Below are 14680 nucleotides of genomic sequence, written 5' to 3' on the forward strand. Positions count from 1 at the left end.
TATATATATATATATATATATATATATATGCTATCTTGTTTTATAAGATTTATGCTTTGGTACTCGGTGGATGGTTGTTCCATACGGGCATAAAAGGTGGTTGTCTCTACTGAGGTTTCGTTTGGTTTCTGCCGACGTTTTTTTCATTCTTAAACGAATGTATTACGACGGAGAAGCTGAATTTTTTTTCTTCTCAAATCGGTAAAAATTCGGAGTTGTACCAAAAGGTGTTTTTAAAAAAATGGTGTAAACAAACATTAAAATATTAATTTTTCATCGATTGAAATCGTAAACGAAAAAATTTACGGACAACCAAACGAAGCTTGAGGATGCAAAGATTTGATGTTTCATTTTTATAGAAGTGGTAGTTTTCCCTGTTAGTTATTTCTCATATTAACCCTTTCCCTGAGCCAAATGAAATGAAAAAAAAAAAAAAGGAAATATAAGTGAAGCCCAAGCAACCGACTGTCTGCTTAAAAAGATTAGTCCAAAGATTAAATTATCACAAACCTTCTCCCAACTCCAAGAAAAAAATATAGCTATTAGTTTAATTCTCATTCCTATAAGGCACAATTACTTAACTTCTCATACTCATAAATTGAATTAGTCTCACCAAAAATCAAAACACCAATGGTCATGTTCTGTCAAGGCATAATATTTGTTTTTTTTTTTCACTTATTAGTGCCTATTTGGTTGCCAAAAAATAGTAAATATTTTAAACTAATATATTTTTGCGCTTGATTTATAAGTGAAGATAATTTTAATATGATATATATAGAACATAATATTAATATTAATTTTAATTGATTTCAATAAAAATGAATATAACAAGTTTGAGGTACTAAAATAAATATAAATCATTAAGAAAATTTGTGACAAGTTGATAGTTACTTATGAAGAAATTAGTGAGGTACTAATGTAAATAGATTATTAATTCATGAATATAAATTATTTCAAAAGAAATCCAATGATTCCATTTAAATTTGCCTAATGGATTTATAAAGTTTTAAGGACTTTGCATTAAAAAAAAAAAAGATAAGGACTTTGCATTCACATAGCATAATCTATATAAAAATTCAGATAATGTGTGAAGTATGTTTAACTGTTTGTCTAAAAAATAAGATTTAAAATTTATGGCCATTATTAGGGATAGGGATTTAGGCTTCCTTTGAATAGCTTTTTTACTGCTTTTTAAATCAACTTTCTAATTAAAAAAATATTATTTTTGGTACTAAAATGATACTTCGAGAAGAATAAGAAAGCTGTCACAACAAATTTTTCATGTTTTTTAAAGTAATTTTTTAGTACAAATTATTTATGAACTATTTATTTTTTTCACTAAATAAATTTTTTAGAAACCAGAAAAAAAGTATCCCAAATGAAATCATAACCTACTTATTCTCTTGATCAATTTCATGGCTTAGCAGGCTAACCTAATATAGCTGCAAGAGAAAATCTGAACTTCATAATCACTATGATATTTACATTGAGAAGAAACATCATAGGGTAACTTATATAAAAGTTTTAATGATAAATCTAAATATTTTTTTTTCAAGTGGGAGATAATTTATTTTTTTTTACATCTCACTCTTATGAGTGAATTTAATCATAAATTGATAAACATAAATGTACACAAAATCTTAAACTCATAGTAACATCATAGGAAGCCTACCCCTCCAATGAATGTGCTAAGATGAAAAATACAAAATAATAATGCAAATTAGAAATTATGCCCGATTGTCATCGGACTTCTGCCCGGCTACCGACTATTATCGGACTTCCGCCTGGTCTCCAACTGGACGAATTATTACGTCCAGCGTCCGAATCGTCCGGAGGTGAATCAAGACGTGCCACGTCACCCGGACTCACTCAGATGCACCGGAGTTCGGGTGACGTGGTGCGTCCGAATTCGCCTCCGAACGAATCCAAACACCGGACGTAATATTTTTTCCTCCAACTGATGCCGGATTTATGCCCATCTACTGACCATAGTCTACTTACATCCAATTCCTATTCATCATTAGATTTTAACCGGACTGTGGACTATTGTAAAACCAAAAATTATACGGAGTAGTATACAAATTTACCCTTCCTCAGTCTCACAATGTACTGTCGGTCGTAGCTGCACTTTCAGATCCTCGGTTGTACCGAATACCGACTGTAAAGCCCACTCTTTTTCTGGATCGCGTACCACGCATCACATATTTTGCTGTTCCTCTCTTTCCCTCGCTCTTCCCTCTCTCCATCTTTCATTTACACTTCCCTCGTCCACTCCGCTCTCCATCCAATGGAATCCACCGCCCTCTTCCGCCCTCTTCCCTTCCCCTCTTCCTTCCTCCTCCATCGTTCTGTCCCCATACGCCCTCCTTCCTCCGCTATCTTCCCCACAAATCGCTCATCCCTTAATCTCCTCCGCCGCCGCTGCCCTTCCCTTCCTCCCTGCCTTCTATTTAACCGTAACGCTCAACAAAAGCCGCTCCTTTCCCTAATACGCGCCTCTTCATCGCCTCCTCACCCACCATCTCCCCCGTCGCCGCGTCCTTCCGGGGCGAAGCCATTGCCGCTCGCTATCTCCGTCGCAATCGGACTCGCCATTCGCTTCCTCATCCCCAAGCCCGTCGAGGTCACTCCCCAGGCGTGGCAGCTCCTAGCAATCTTCTTCTCCACCATTGCTGGGCTTGTGCTCAGCCCCCTCCCCGTAGGCGCCTGGGCTTTCATCTGCCTCACAGTATCCGTCATCACGAGGACGGTCAGCTTCTCCGCTGCTTTCGGTGCATTCACGAACGAGGTGATCTGGCTGATTGTGATTTCTTTCTTTTTTGCTCGGGGGTTTGTGAAGACGGGGTTGGGGGATCGGATCGCTACCTATTTTGTGAAGTGGCTTGGGAGGAGCACGCTAGGGCTTTCTTACGGGCTTACAGTGAGCGAGGCGCTGATATCTCCGGCAATGCCTAGTACTACAGCGAGGGCGGGTGGAGTGTTTTTGCCGATTATCAAGTCTTTGTCTTTGTCTTCGGGGAGCAGGCCTGGTGAGAAGTCGTCCAAGAAATTGGGATCTTTTTTGGTCATGTCTCAGTTCCAGGTTCGAATTTCTTTGCATTATTTCCTTGCTTTGTACTTTCCTCAGTCGCAAAACAGGACTCTTTGAGAAGTCGAATAAAATTACTAGAAACGGTAGTGATGTGGATATTCTGAATAAATTTAGCTTGAGAACGGAGATTATGGTTCAGAGAATCAGCCTCAAGCATATGGAAAATATTAGCTTGATCTTCTCTATGTTTGAGAGAATTGTTTGAAGTATTGATGAACTATTCCAAACAGTATGTTTTAACCTATGTTCATCACTTTAAGCTTTCCCCAGAGGACAAAGATAGGATCGCCTAAAGCGCCCCAACATTTTGAATGACATCCTTGAAATCAATACAATTCACCCAATTGCTCTTGTAAAATTTTTTATTTTATTGATGGTTATTCTTTACAAAAAACAATGTGAATGACATCCTTGAAACCAATACAATTCACCCAATAGCTCTTGTAAAAATTTTATTTTATCGATGGTTATTCTTGACAAAAAACAATGTGAATGACATTGTGTGATTTCTGGTTATTTAAGACTATTTTTAAAGTATTTTAGTTGCAAAACTTTGGTTCTCGTGCAAATTACCTTTGTTGTTGTGCAAAGATTTACTTAAAATACCATGCAATACTTGTTAACATGAAGAACTGACAGAGACAGATTCACTCCAGATGGCTGTGAAAATGCTAATCGTGATTTGAGATTTAGATTTCTAAGCCCAATGCGAGTGGTATTTATTTGTAGGTATAATGGAAGATCACAAAGCATGCAGATATTTGAAACAATCAGTTTAAAGTAAGAATTTTGTAATATTTGTTGACAAAAATAAAAATGTAAAGGAGAAAAAGCTTTGGATCTTCTGTCTTGGGACGTTTGAATTGAAGTAAACTTGAAGCATTAATTCTTTTTTTTAGTTGCATGGAGAGAATTTAACGCTTGTACGACCTTCTTTTTCATTCTTTTGATGTCCATCAGTACATAAGTAAAATGCTTAATAACATTCATCTCTTTTTGGTGTATGACAGTCAGCTGGTAACTCAAGTGCTCTTTTCCTAACTGCTGCAGCTCAAAACCTGTTGTGCCTAAAGTTAGCTGAGGAACTTGGGGTTAAGATTGTTAGCCCATGGGTAACTTGGTTTAAAGCTGCAAGTTTGCCTGCCATTGCCGGTCTTATCATAACTCCGTATCTTCTTTATAAGATCTATCCCCCCGAAACTAAGGACACTCCAGGTGCATCTGCTTTGGCTGCTAAAAAGCTTGAGCAGATGGGACCTGTCACAAGAAATGAATGGGTTATGGTTGCAACGATGCTTCTTGCAGTTTCATTGTGGATTTTTGGGTGAGTGATTTGTTTCCAGTCTATTTCTCTTTTAATATTACTTAAATTTGAATTTTCTCTGTTTTTTTACGTTAGTAATCGAATTGCACACTCATTCTTTTCATTATACTACTGTTTTACAATAAAATTGCATTTATCTGTTGGAGGCTTGTGGAATCATAATGTTTTGAAGCTACTGTATTACAATATAATTACACTCGTTCTCATTTACGTTGTGCAAATTTTGTGTATTTTACCATCAGCAATTATTTTTGTATATTTAGTTGTTAATTTCATTTTTTAGTTCTGTGTTGGCTCAAAAGCAACGTTGGTTGTAATTGTTAAGTACTGCAACTGGCTTGCTTATGTTTTCTACATATCAAGAATTCAAGAATGTTCCTTCAAGTAGTATAAAAAGTTTCATAAAAGTTAACTGACCTGGTATGTGATGCATTAAACTTTTTTGGTTTTCTGTACTATTTTCCTTTATCGGGCAAAGTTTTCACTTGACCTTTCAGCGCCATTTGTAAGCGCATTACACATTTTTCTACTTCATCAGTTGTTCATGAAAACATGACTGCATTTAACAATTGTAATCAAATTGCTGCCGTGTTCTATCAACTGAATATTGATTATTTGGTTCTATATCTGCTGAACTCCGTTGAGTCATTCATTCACCGGCAATGTTGCACTGATACACCTATTTATGAAGGCGTGCTGTATCAGATATGCGTCTGATATGGCACCAATACGTGTCGGATACATAAAAGCCATATCCAATTAAAATATTATTTAGTTTCAAAAGGACATATGTATCAAATACGCGTGTCCTTTGAAAGATGAAAAAAAATCCGAAAAAAGACCATCAGATTTACTTCCGCAGCTCCGAGCGAGGTTCTCTCATTTTCGAACCAACGAGTCATTTAGATTGATGTTAGTTTACTATAAAATAGAATATTAGGACATCAAATTATTTTGCATTTGTAATGCTTTGATTTTTGTTTCACGCTTTAAAAAATCATATTATTGTGGTTTGTATGTGTTCTTAAATGGAAAAAAAAATTTAGCTCTCATATATTACTCAGTAAATATGCCACCAAATCATGTAACGACATAATTAATGGAATCATGCCACAAAATTCTTATTAGGCAATGATTTTTAACTCTTCCCTTGACTCAATGCTTACTTTTATTTTGATATTATAAGCTACAAGGCTACAAATGATGATATGTTGCTTTCATTTTTTTTTTTTTTCAAATATTATGCTTTATTTCTTATTTGCAACTATTTTCTTTTGTATTCAAGTTAAGCCATCCTCATTTTAAATGAATGCTTAAGAGTTTATTATCCGTAAACAGAGAGTCTCTTGGTGTGGCAAGTGTGGTTGCTGCAATGCTGGGATTATCAATCCTGCTTTTGGTGGGTGTCTTAGATTGGGATGATTGCTTAAGTGAACAATCTGCATGGGATACATTGGCTTGGTTTGCAGTATTAGTTGGCATGGCAGGTCAACTTACAAACCTCGGTATTGTGTCATGGATGTCAAACTGTGTGGCCAAGTCTCTACAGTGTTTCTCTTTGAGCTGGCCAGTAGCTTTTGGTGTTCTTCAAGGATCCTACTTCCTCATCCATTATCTGTTTGCAAGTCAGACAGGACATGTAGGAGCCCTTTATTCGGCATTTCTTGCCATGCATCTTGCAGCTGGAGTACCTGGTGTATTGGCAGCTCTAGCGTTGGCATACAATACAAATCTTTTTGGTGCACTAACGCATTATAGCAGTGGACAAGCTGCAGTTTATTATGGAGGTATGTCCTCTATCCTTGTAGTTTTGTTCACTGGAACTATGAACATGCAAATTGGTTCATTATTTATGCGCAAAAAAGGGTAAAATGTCTTGTTATTTATGTTTTTCAATAGATCTTGTTTTTTTTTTACATATTTTTCAGTAGAATGAGTGACTACTATGATTCAATTATTCAAATAGAGAAGCTTGAGAACTTTAAGGTCTGGACTCTGAAAAATGTTTTACAGGCTACATTTTCAAATTTAGGGGGCAGGTCAGTGTTGCGGAGTGTCTAGAAAAGCATTTTGTTTGGCTTGTGGTACGCAATTCAAGAATTTGTAGGGTTTTCTGAAGGATTAATTATTCTGTGCGAATGCCGAACGCCATCAGGAGATCAACCAGAATGCGCCACGTCACCCCTTGGCTCGGTACCACGGCTCGGTAATGTTCGGTAACACTCGGTACTGCGGCTCAGTACCCACTGATGTGATGCATTTTGGTTGGTCTCCGGACAACGTTCTGTGTTTGGTCTCCGCATAGAATAATTTCTTTCTGAAGAGCCTAGGAATTCAAGTCATCCTTGAGAGGCTTGAATAACAAAAACAATCTCTTTGGTAAAGCTGAGTACATCAATGCCTCCTGAGGTCATATATTAGCGGAAGCTTTTGATCTTATACCATCTATATTAACCGAGGTCTATCTGCACCAAGTTCAATGTTTTTTTTTTATTATTATTTATTGGACATCTACCACAAAACAAGCAAAACTATTACTTTTCCAAAATTTTCATGGTGTCTTGAAAATATAACAATTGATGGTTGACGTCGTGGCCTACCATTGGAGCAGGATTAATTATTCTATGCGGACACCGAATGTCATCTGGAGGCCAGCCAGAATGCGTCACGTCACCCTTGCGCTCGGCACCACGGCTCAGTACTACTCGGTACCGCTGATGTGCGTATTCTGATTAGTCTCCAAATTGCGTTCTGCGTCCGGTCTCCGCACATAATAATTTCTCTTGCAGCGGAGACTCGTGCTCAAACGCTCACCGATCACCAAAAAAATAATTTATAGAGATTCTTTGCATGATGTGCTAAATTAACTTTATTTAATTCAATATGTCAGAAACTAGTTTCATCACCAGACTGTTTATTGAAATGCATATATTCTGTCAGTAATTTTCTTTTAATCATGGATCTATTTCTTCAAGCACATTAATATAGCTGTATTAAGCTAAGGATGCTGTTGATAGAACTAATTTGTCCTTTTCTTTTGCCCTTTGGCAGCTGGTTATATAGATCTTCCAGACTTATTCAGGCTGGGCTTTTTGACAGCCTTGATTAACTGTTTGACCTGGGCAGTAGTTGGATGCTTCTGGTGGAAAATATTGGGCCTCTACTAAACCTTTTGTAGCCATTATGAAACATTTTTCTTCTTCATTGCGCTGTACTGTCCAATCAATCATTGAAGCAGCTCAGGATTGCATTTATGGCTTCATTTCACTGAGGCTGCTGCAGCTGCTGCTGGGTCTTCACGATCTGTCACCAAATATTTATGTTAAATTGTTCTTTCATCACAATAATTTGTATACCGCTTCCATCATTAGTGATAGTAGGAACTTCTCTTCCTGTTTCTCTGGCTTAATGTTCTATCTGTTTCTGTACCAGCACAGCTGCTTTTGTTTTTTTTTTTTTTCTTGGAAAATGGAGAACCAGGCACAAATTTGATGTAAGTTTAAGGCTTCGTTTAGGACAGTTTTTTTATTGCTTTTTAAAGCAATTGATAGTAGGAACTTCTCTTCCTGTTTCTCTGGCTTAATGTTCTATCTGTTTCTGTACCAGCACAGCTGCTTTTGTTTTTTTTTTTTTTTCTTGGAAAATGGAGAACCAGGCACAAATTTGATGTAAGTTTAAGGCTTCGTTTAGGACGGCTTTTTTATTGCTTCTTAAAGCAACTTTTTAATATAAAAATTAAAAATTTTTTACTAAAAAGTTGTTTCAAGAAGCAATAAGAAAGCAGTCCCAAACAAAACCTAAGGATCTTAACAACTTCAAAACTAGTTGTGAGCAACTGTTTGAGCTGCTAGTAACTTGTGAGGTTTTAGGATAAACTTATCAGGTGAGACTGCATCAAATGGCAATGTTTTGTGGAGGAATTAGAGCACGTCGAATGTCGTCAAGGGTGTAAACTAGTTGAGTTTGAGCTTTATTTTATGAGTTCGAGTTAGATGATGAAATAATTTGTTTATTATGAGAGTGAGAAAAAAGGTTATGATTTTAGTAATTATTATAATAAAATAGGAAATAGAATGAGAAATTATAAGAAAATAATAAAGTGTTAGTTAATATAAGATAGTGAGACAATTTTTAAATAGTTTTTTTAAATGATTTTGTATTTAAGATTTTGAATATTATTATATTTTAAGTATATTTTATATTAATATTTTTCAATGAGCTACGAGTAGAGTTGGGGGGATTTAAACTTGTCATGTTAGCTCATTAAATTTGGCTCACGAGCTATATATTGAGTTGAGCTCAAGCTAGCTCGCAATTCTACTTGACTCGCACCTATAAATGATAAATAGAGAATCAAGCTGAGAATTTGACCGGAATGTTAAGGCATGAACAATAGAATTTGAAAAAAAAATAAAAATAATTCAAGATATAATAAGGATAATGCATATTGGAATTAATATTGTAGATTTTTTTTTTAGAAAAAAAAGGCACTTTGATGATTGTCGTAAATTATATGGAGTAGAAAATGTACAAATATAATTGATTAAGTAGAAATGTGATTTTTTTCTTTTAATTAAGTTATTAGACAAAGGTTTCTTTTGAGATGGTTTTCTTACTATTTTCTAAAATAATTTATTAATACAAAAAATTTTTGACCTAAAAACTTTTGTACTAAAAATTTGCTTTATAAAGCTATTATAGATAAAAATAACTTATTAAAGTTGTAGAAGCAACTTTCTCGTGCAAATTTTTTAAAAATAGCAAAATATATAATCAAACAGAAATTATGATTGAGATCTGAAAATCAAAGCAGTAAGAAAGCCTGGTTTGAAGTTGAACAAAATAGATGCATGTAAAATATAGTTAGAATAACGCTGATACTAACAATGGCTATGAAAGACTTCATAGAACTCATAAACATGTATTACCGTATACCCAAAAATCATATTATCATGTCACATTAGGCAATAATTTTAATATAATTTTACAAAACCATTAATAACTTTATTTCGCAATACAAAATTACATAAAATAAAATTATTTACATATAAATGTTTACATCATTACCTCTTCAGAATAGGTGGACAAATATTTGCATATAAATAATAAATGTATAAATTGCATTGTGCTCCTTCGCTCTATGATTTAATTCTAAAATTTTAGAATTTTAAAAATAAAAATATTGGCTTTCATGAGATTTTTTTTTTTTTTGGGAAAAGAAAATTCACCTTACTTTATTGAAGAGAACAAGGCCAAATACATCACGGGAAAAAATCAGGCAAATATGAAAAAAGGAGCCATTGCTTTATTTATTAACGCTTAATAAAAAGGTAGTAAAAAAATTTATTATGCAAAAATATTGGCATATTCACACTCTATCAATTTTCATTAATTCATAAAAAAAAAATTTTTGTGTAGCAGTATTCTCTTTATAAACTTTCATAATAGGATTTATTTGAATCAACTCACTTACAAGTTACAACATTAGAATATATTTTATAAAAGAAATTATTTTATTTTAACTCATTGTAAATATTAAAAAGAAATTATTATTTTTGAGAAACTTTCAAAAAAAAATTGTAAAATTTGGAATTAATATTTGATGTTCATGTGCTCTCTTTCATTATAATTTTAATAAATTTAACAAAATAAAAAATAATTTCTAACTTAAAGTAATTAAATGACCACTTAAATCATAATTCTTTCTAGATTAGTGTGAAGCTTGTAAATTTGCAATCATTGTCATGAAATTAAAAAGTAGGAACCTTTTTGCTCTATACCATAATATTATTTGAATTAGTTATTAGCTCATATTAATTTTTGTACATATTCATCTAATTGACTTTTTTTTTGTCAATTAGATTCAAATATTATCTTTAAAACAGTTTTTTTAGTATCTAAATTTTTAGATCAAAGAAATTTTGTACTGAAAAACTATTTTGTAAAGCAATAAGAAACTATCTTAAATGAAATCTTAGGCATCATTTGGGACGATTTTTTTATTTCTTCTTAAAGTAATTTTAAGAAGCAGTAAGAAAATCGTCTTAAACGAAGCTTTAGACTACAGAGCTTAACAAAACGATCAATAAAATATCAGAAAATTTTATTAAAAACATGATTATGAATGCTACACCCTCTCACTTATCTGCTTGTGTGCTGGATCTTCGTACAATGCTAAGACGTTAAACTAAATATTTCTCTACCGCCGCGAATATTCCAGGACGCAACAGTAAATAAGAGTTGATTAGAGGAATTAATATATTTAGTTGGATGAAAAATAATTGCAAAGTAAAATAAAATATAATATTTTTGAATTTTTGGAGTTGTTTGAATGAGTGTAAATAAATACAAGTACTTATAATTTTTTTTAATTTGAAGTAAAATAGATATAGTGTGAAGACTAACAATAGATGTAAGCAGTGGCTGGTGAGCAAAACAACGGCGGTGGCAACCATCAGCTGTTGCTAGTGGCTGGCAATGGCTATGGCAGACGGAGTGGACAAGTTGCGGGCAGTGGCCAATTAAACTTAAATTAACTTCTCAATGTAAAAAAAAAAAATTATGAGAGAAGTTGAGAGGCTATATTTGTTGGTATTGTTTGGGCGAATTATTACGTCTGGTCACCGGACGTTTAGACACCCAATTTAGACGCGCCACGTCACCCGAATACGTTGGGTCCTGATGTATTTTGGTGACGTGTCGCGTCTGAATTGATGTCCGGACAAATCTGGACACCGGGCGTAATAATTTGCCCATTGTTTGACAATGGATTCCCAACCAGTGAACCAGATTGGGAAGACTTTGATGAGGAGACTTTGACCCTTTTTCAGTTCTTTGCTTCTTTTTAGACTTTAGAGGCCTTTAGGCCGCCAGCCGATCTTTGGTTCCTCTAAGACTTTTCCACAAGATTTTGACGTTACCATCCACATCTTTAGCTCTATTAGAAAAAAAAAATTATATTATTTTCAGCTGTCAGTAAAAATTAATATATTGTAATTTAAAGTTTTATTATGAGCAACAAATTTTGGTTTGATTTGATGCCTACAAATAAAAAAGTTTAAGGAAAAAAAATAATAAATTGATCAATTTTGATTCAAAAGAGGGTGAATCTGACTCGTTTATTAAACATGTCAACAAATCCAACCCATTTATCAAATGAATCAATACAAACCTATATTTTTCATATCATATTCAGGTCGAATTAGCATATCAAAACTTTTTTTTTTTTTTGACGAGCCTATATTGTAGCAAGAGAACTCCATGGTGATATGATGTTGCTTTGGATTAAATATTGAAGGATTTTAGTTTAATATTCCTACATCATATGTGTATGATCTTCCAAAGTCAAGAGTGGGCAGCCTTCACTAACTGGAATGTGATGTCATTGATTAAGGGATTTATTTTCAATCATTTAAAAATTGTTTCTAAAGTTTTATAAATATTTTTCATATATGGTGCCAAACTAAAAAGATTTATGGAGATAGAGAGATAATTTTATGTCATTGCTTTATACAGAAGTCTTACACAAAAATAAAAGAGATGAATACAAGAGATGCTAGAGTAGGGCTAACTCAATTAAAATAATCTACTATATAGCTAAAGCTATATATGTTCGCCGTTCCTCTCCATTAGAGAAGATGAGATTACAAGGTAATGAGCTCTAGCTTGGTCTCATGTAATTTTAGTAAAGCTTGCTAAAAGGGAAGTAAATGGATGATGAAAACAGTGTAACAATATCAGTCTAACTATGATGGTACAATGATACATTCAAGCAACATAAGTCAAACAATAGTTGAGCAATGTTAGTATGATGCTAGTGGACAGACATTAGTGAGTAGGCTATGACAATTGGGCTATAGCAGTCAGACAATGATGATTGAGCTATAATAGTCATACAATGACAGTTAAACGATAGCGGAGTCATACAATGATAGTTCTTTAGATATCCAAAATGTGTCCAAACTCATGTTCAAGTCCTTCACATTTGAAGTATCATGGTTTATTTATAATATTTTGATAGTGACATTTTTGATAAATCTAATGATCATTTTGTAAGACTCCATCGAGCAACCTATATTAAACAATTTAATCATAGATTATTTTTTAACATTTGTGTCTTAAGAACCTCAAAATCTAGTTATCTTGTGTTCATTTTATTCATATAGTCGAGAAGCTGGATTTGACTAAAAAAGTAAGTATCTTTGAAGACTATTTTGGTCCTTCAACTAATATTTTAAAACTTCAAGTGTTTGATTTAGACTCATTTGGACTTGAATCAAATCGCCCTCGAACTACATGCATGAATTTAATTAATTACTAACTCATACCATTTTGAACACTAATAACCTCACGTTTATCACTATAAATCTAAAATCATCTAATTCAGATCACCAATAGCACTAATCTTAAGACATAAGTTCTACATTAATCTATAATTTCAGAGCATTATGGCCTGGCATGAATCTCAAATAAGTGGTTTGATTTTCCACTATCTAAGAGAACCAAAATATTATCAATCAAAAGACATTTTTATCTAACACAAATTTTGAATGTGTCATGATTTTGGTTTCATTTGGGATATTTTTCATTTTGAAATCAAAATCAACAAAAAAGTAGTAGCCAAAAGTTGTCCCAAACAAAGCCATATTGAGGGTTTGCTTTGTTTGGAAACCAAAACATTATCAATCAAAAGGACATATTTTTACTTTGTTTGGGATAGCTTTTTTACTGTTTCTTAAATCAATTTTCATCTAACACAAATATGAAATGTGACATGATTTAGGTTTCATTTGGGACAGCTTTCTTTCTACAACAGTCTTCTAATACAAAAATTTATTGAAAACAATAGAAAAAATTGTGGCAAAAATTTGTGAATGCGTTAGAAAAATATTATCATGTATGAACTAAAAAAATATAAAAGACAAACCTTTGTGTATCCATCAAACTTTGAAAAGCTTGTATTTCCCACATTGATGGAGACCAATGCAAGCTATATCTAACCTTTAAATCCTTAGAATAATGCACTATTCTTTGAAAAACCTTAAACTTTTGTTTCAATATGATATTCAAATTTAGATGATTTAATAACCATAAGAAATTGCAATATATCATTAAAAGGGAATATTAATTGCCCTCAACATAACTTTATAATAGAAATAAATTATCAAATGATAAACATAATTAAAAGTTACAAAATAAAAACATATTTAAATTTTATTTTATTTTACAAAATATTTATATCATACCTATTATACTTAGAGTTCAAATTCACATAAAATTTGAACTTTTTTGAGAATTTATATGGAGTATACTTTTTTTGTTTTAATCAAAACTTTATTTGGATCCATGAGAAATTAATTTGGAGCCCCACCATTGCTTTTATCATAGCCTTCCAAATTGGACTTGAATTATAATATTGTCTGCCACTTGTGAAGTGGAAACTGTGGGCTTCAAAAGAAAATTGGAAAAAGGAGAAGATGCCTCTTCCCTTTGTAAGTTTTCCCCTTTGGTTTGTAGCAGAAAGCCCTGAATTGGACTTCCTTTTTTCCATTGCCATTGCCATGCATGTTTCTCATTTGTCAAGTCAGTTCAGTTGCTAATTCCCTAATTTCCCAAAAAAAAAAAAAAAATTATGGTGCTAATTCATGTTATTGTCTTAATAATCATTTTAATTTTATTATATTGTTCGATATTTTTTTCCTCCCCTAGCATTAAAAGCGTATTGTTTTTCTTGTACTTAAATTTTAATATTATGACTCGCAAAAATTTGATCACGATAAATAGTAGATTCAACGGCATCAGCGAGAGGAGAAGCGGGGGTAGAACCATATTGAACCAATAATAGTATTAGAGAGGCTATTGCCCACCGTCAAAATTAAGTTTTACTTCTGAAAATTCTCCTGCGACCCACTAAAAATTTACGTCACCTGCGCTTCTTTAAACACATATCACAAGCTTTGTCCGTCCTAAAATATAATGTTAGTTCTGACCCTAAAGAAGGGACTTGAATCACGTACAATTAATATGAGAGGTTATTTTAATTATTTTGTCCATTAATTTGAATGATGGTCTAATACTTATTATGAAGAGTAATTATAGAAATACAAAGAATAAGTAAAACTCATTAACCATCTATATATTAACTATCTAATAAGCACTAATACAACTTAATCCATTTATTACAATTATTTAACTACTACTCCATAAAATCATTACATACTTTCATTAATGTTTTTAAAAACTTTGAATTAGAATTAAGAAAAGTA

The 14680-nt window shown here is 33.0% G+C and overlaps 1 protein-coding gene across 1 annotated transcript; it reads left to right on the plus strand.

Moving 5' to 3' along the window:
* The first annotated feature begins 2159 nt into the window (after positions 1-2159).
* Positions 2160-7912, plus strand: LOC110092399 (dicarboxylate transporter 2.1, chloroplastic). Its single transcript, XM_020816927.2, has 4 exons — positions 2160-3082; positions 4102-4415; positions 5754-6202; positions 7467-7912. The coding sequence occupies exons 1-4, from the start codon at positions 2288-2290 to the stop codon at positions 7580-7582; spliced, it is 1674 nt and encodes a 557-aa protein (XP_020672586.1). The 5' UTR covers positions 2160-2287; the 3' UTR covers positions 7583-7912.
* The last annotated feature ends 6768 nt before the right edge of the window (positions 7913-14680 follow it).

This window comes from Dendrobium catenatum, unplaced genomic scaffold (assembly GCF_001605985.2).
Source record: "Dendrobium catenatum unplaced genomic scaffold, ASM160598v2 fragScaff_scaffold_1067, whole genome shotgun sequence".
NCBI classification, from domain to species: Eukaryota; Viridiplantae; Streptophyta; class Magnoliopsida; order Asparagales; family Orchidaceae; genus Dendrobium; species Dendrobium catenatum.

Excerpts from the sequence above, each read along its gene's own strand:
- LOC110092399 (XM_020816927.2), top strand. The coding sequence starts at position 2,288 with ATGGAATCCACCGCCCTCTTCCGCCCTCTTCCCTTCCCCTCTTCCTTC. Across the intron at positions 3,083-4,101 it reads TGGTCATGTCTCAGTTCCAG|TCAGCTGGTAACTCAAGTGC; the intron begins GTTCGAATTTCT and ends GGTGTATGACAG. Across the intron at positions 4,416-5,753 it reads GTTTCATTGTGGATTTTTGG|AGAGTCTCTTGGTGTGGCAA; the intron begins GTGAGTGATTTG and ends ATCCGTAAACAG.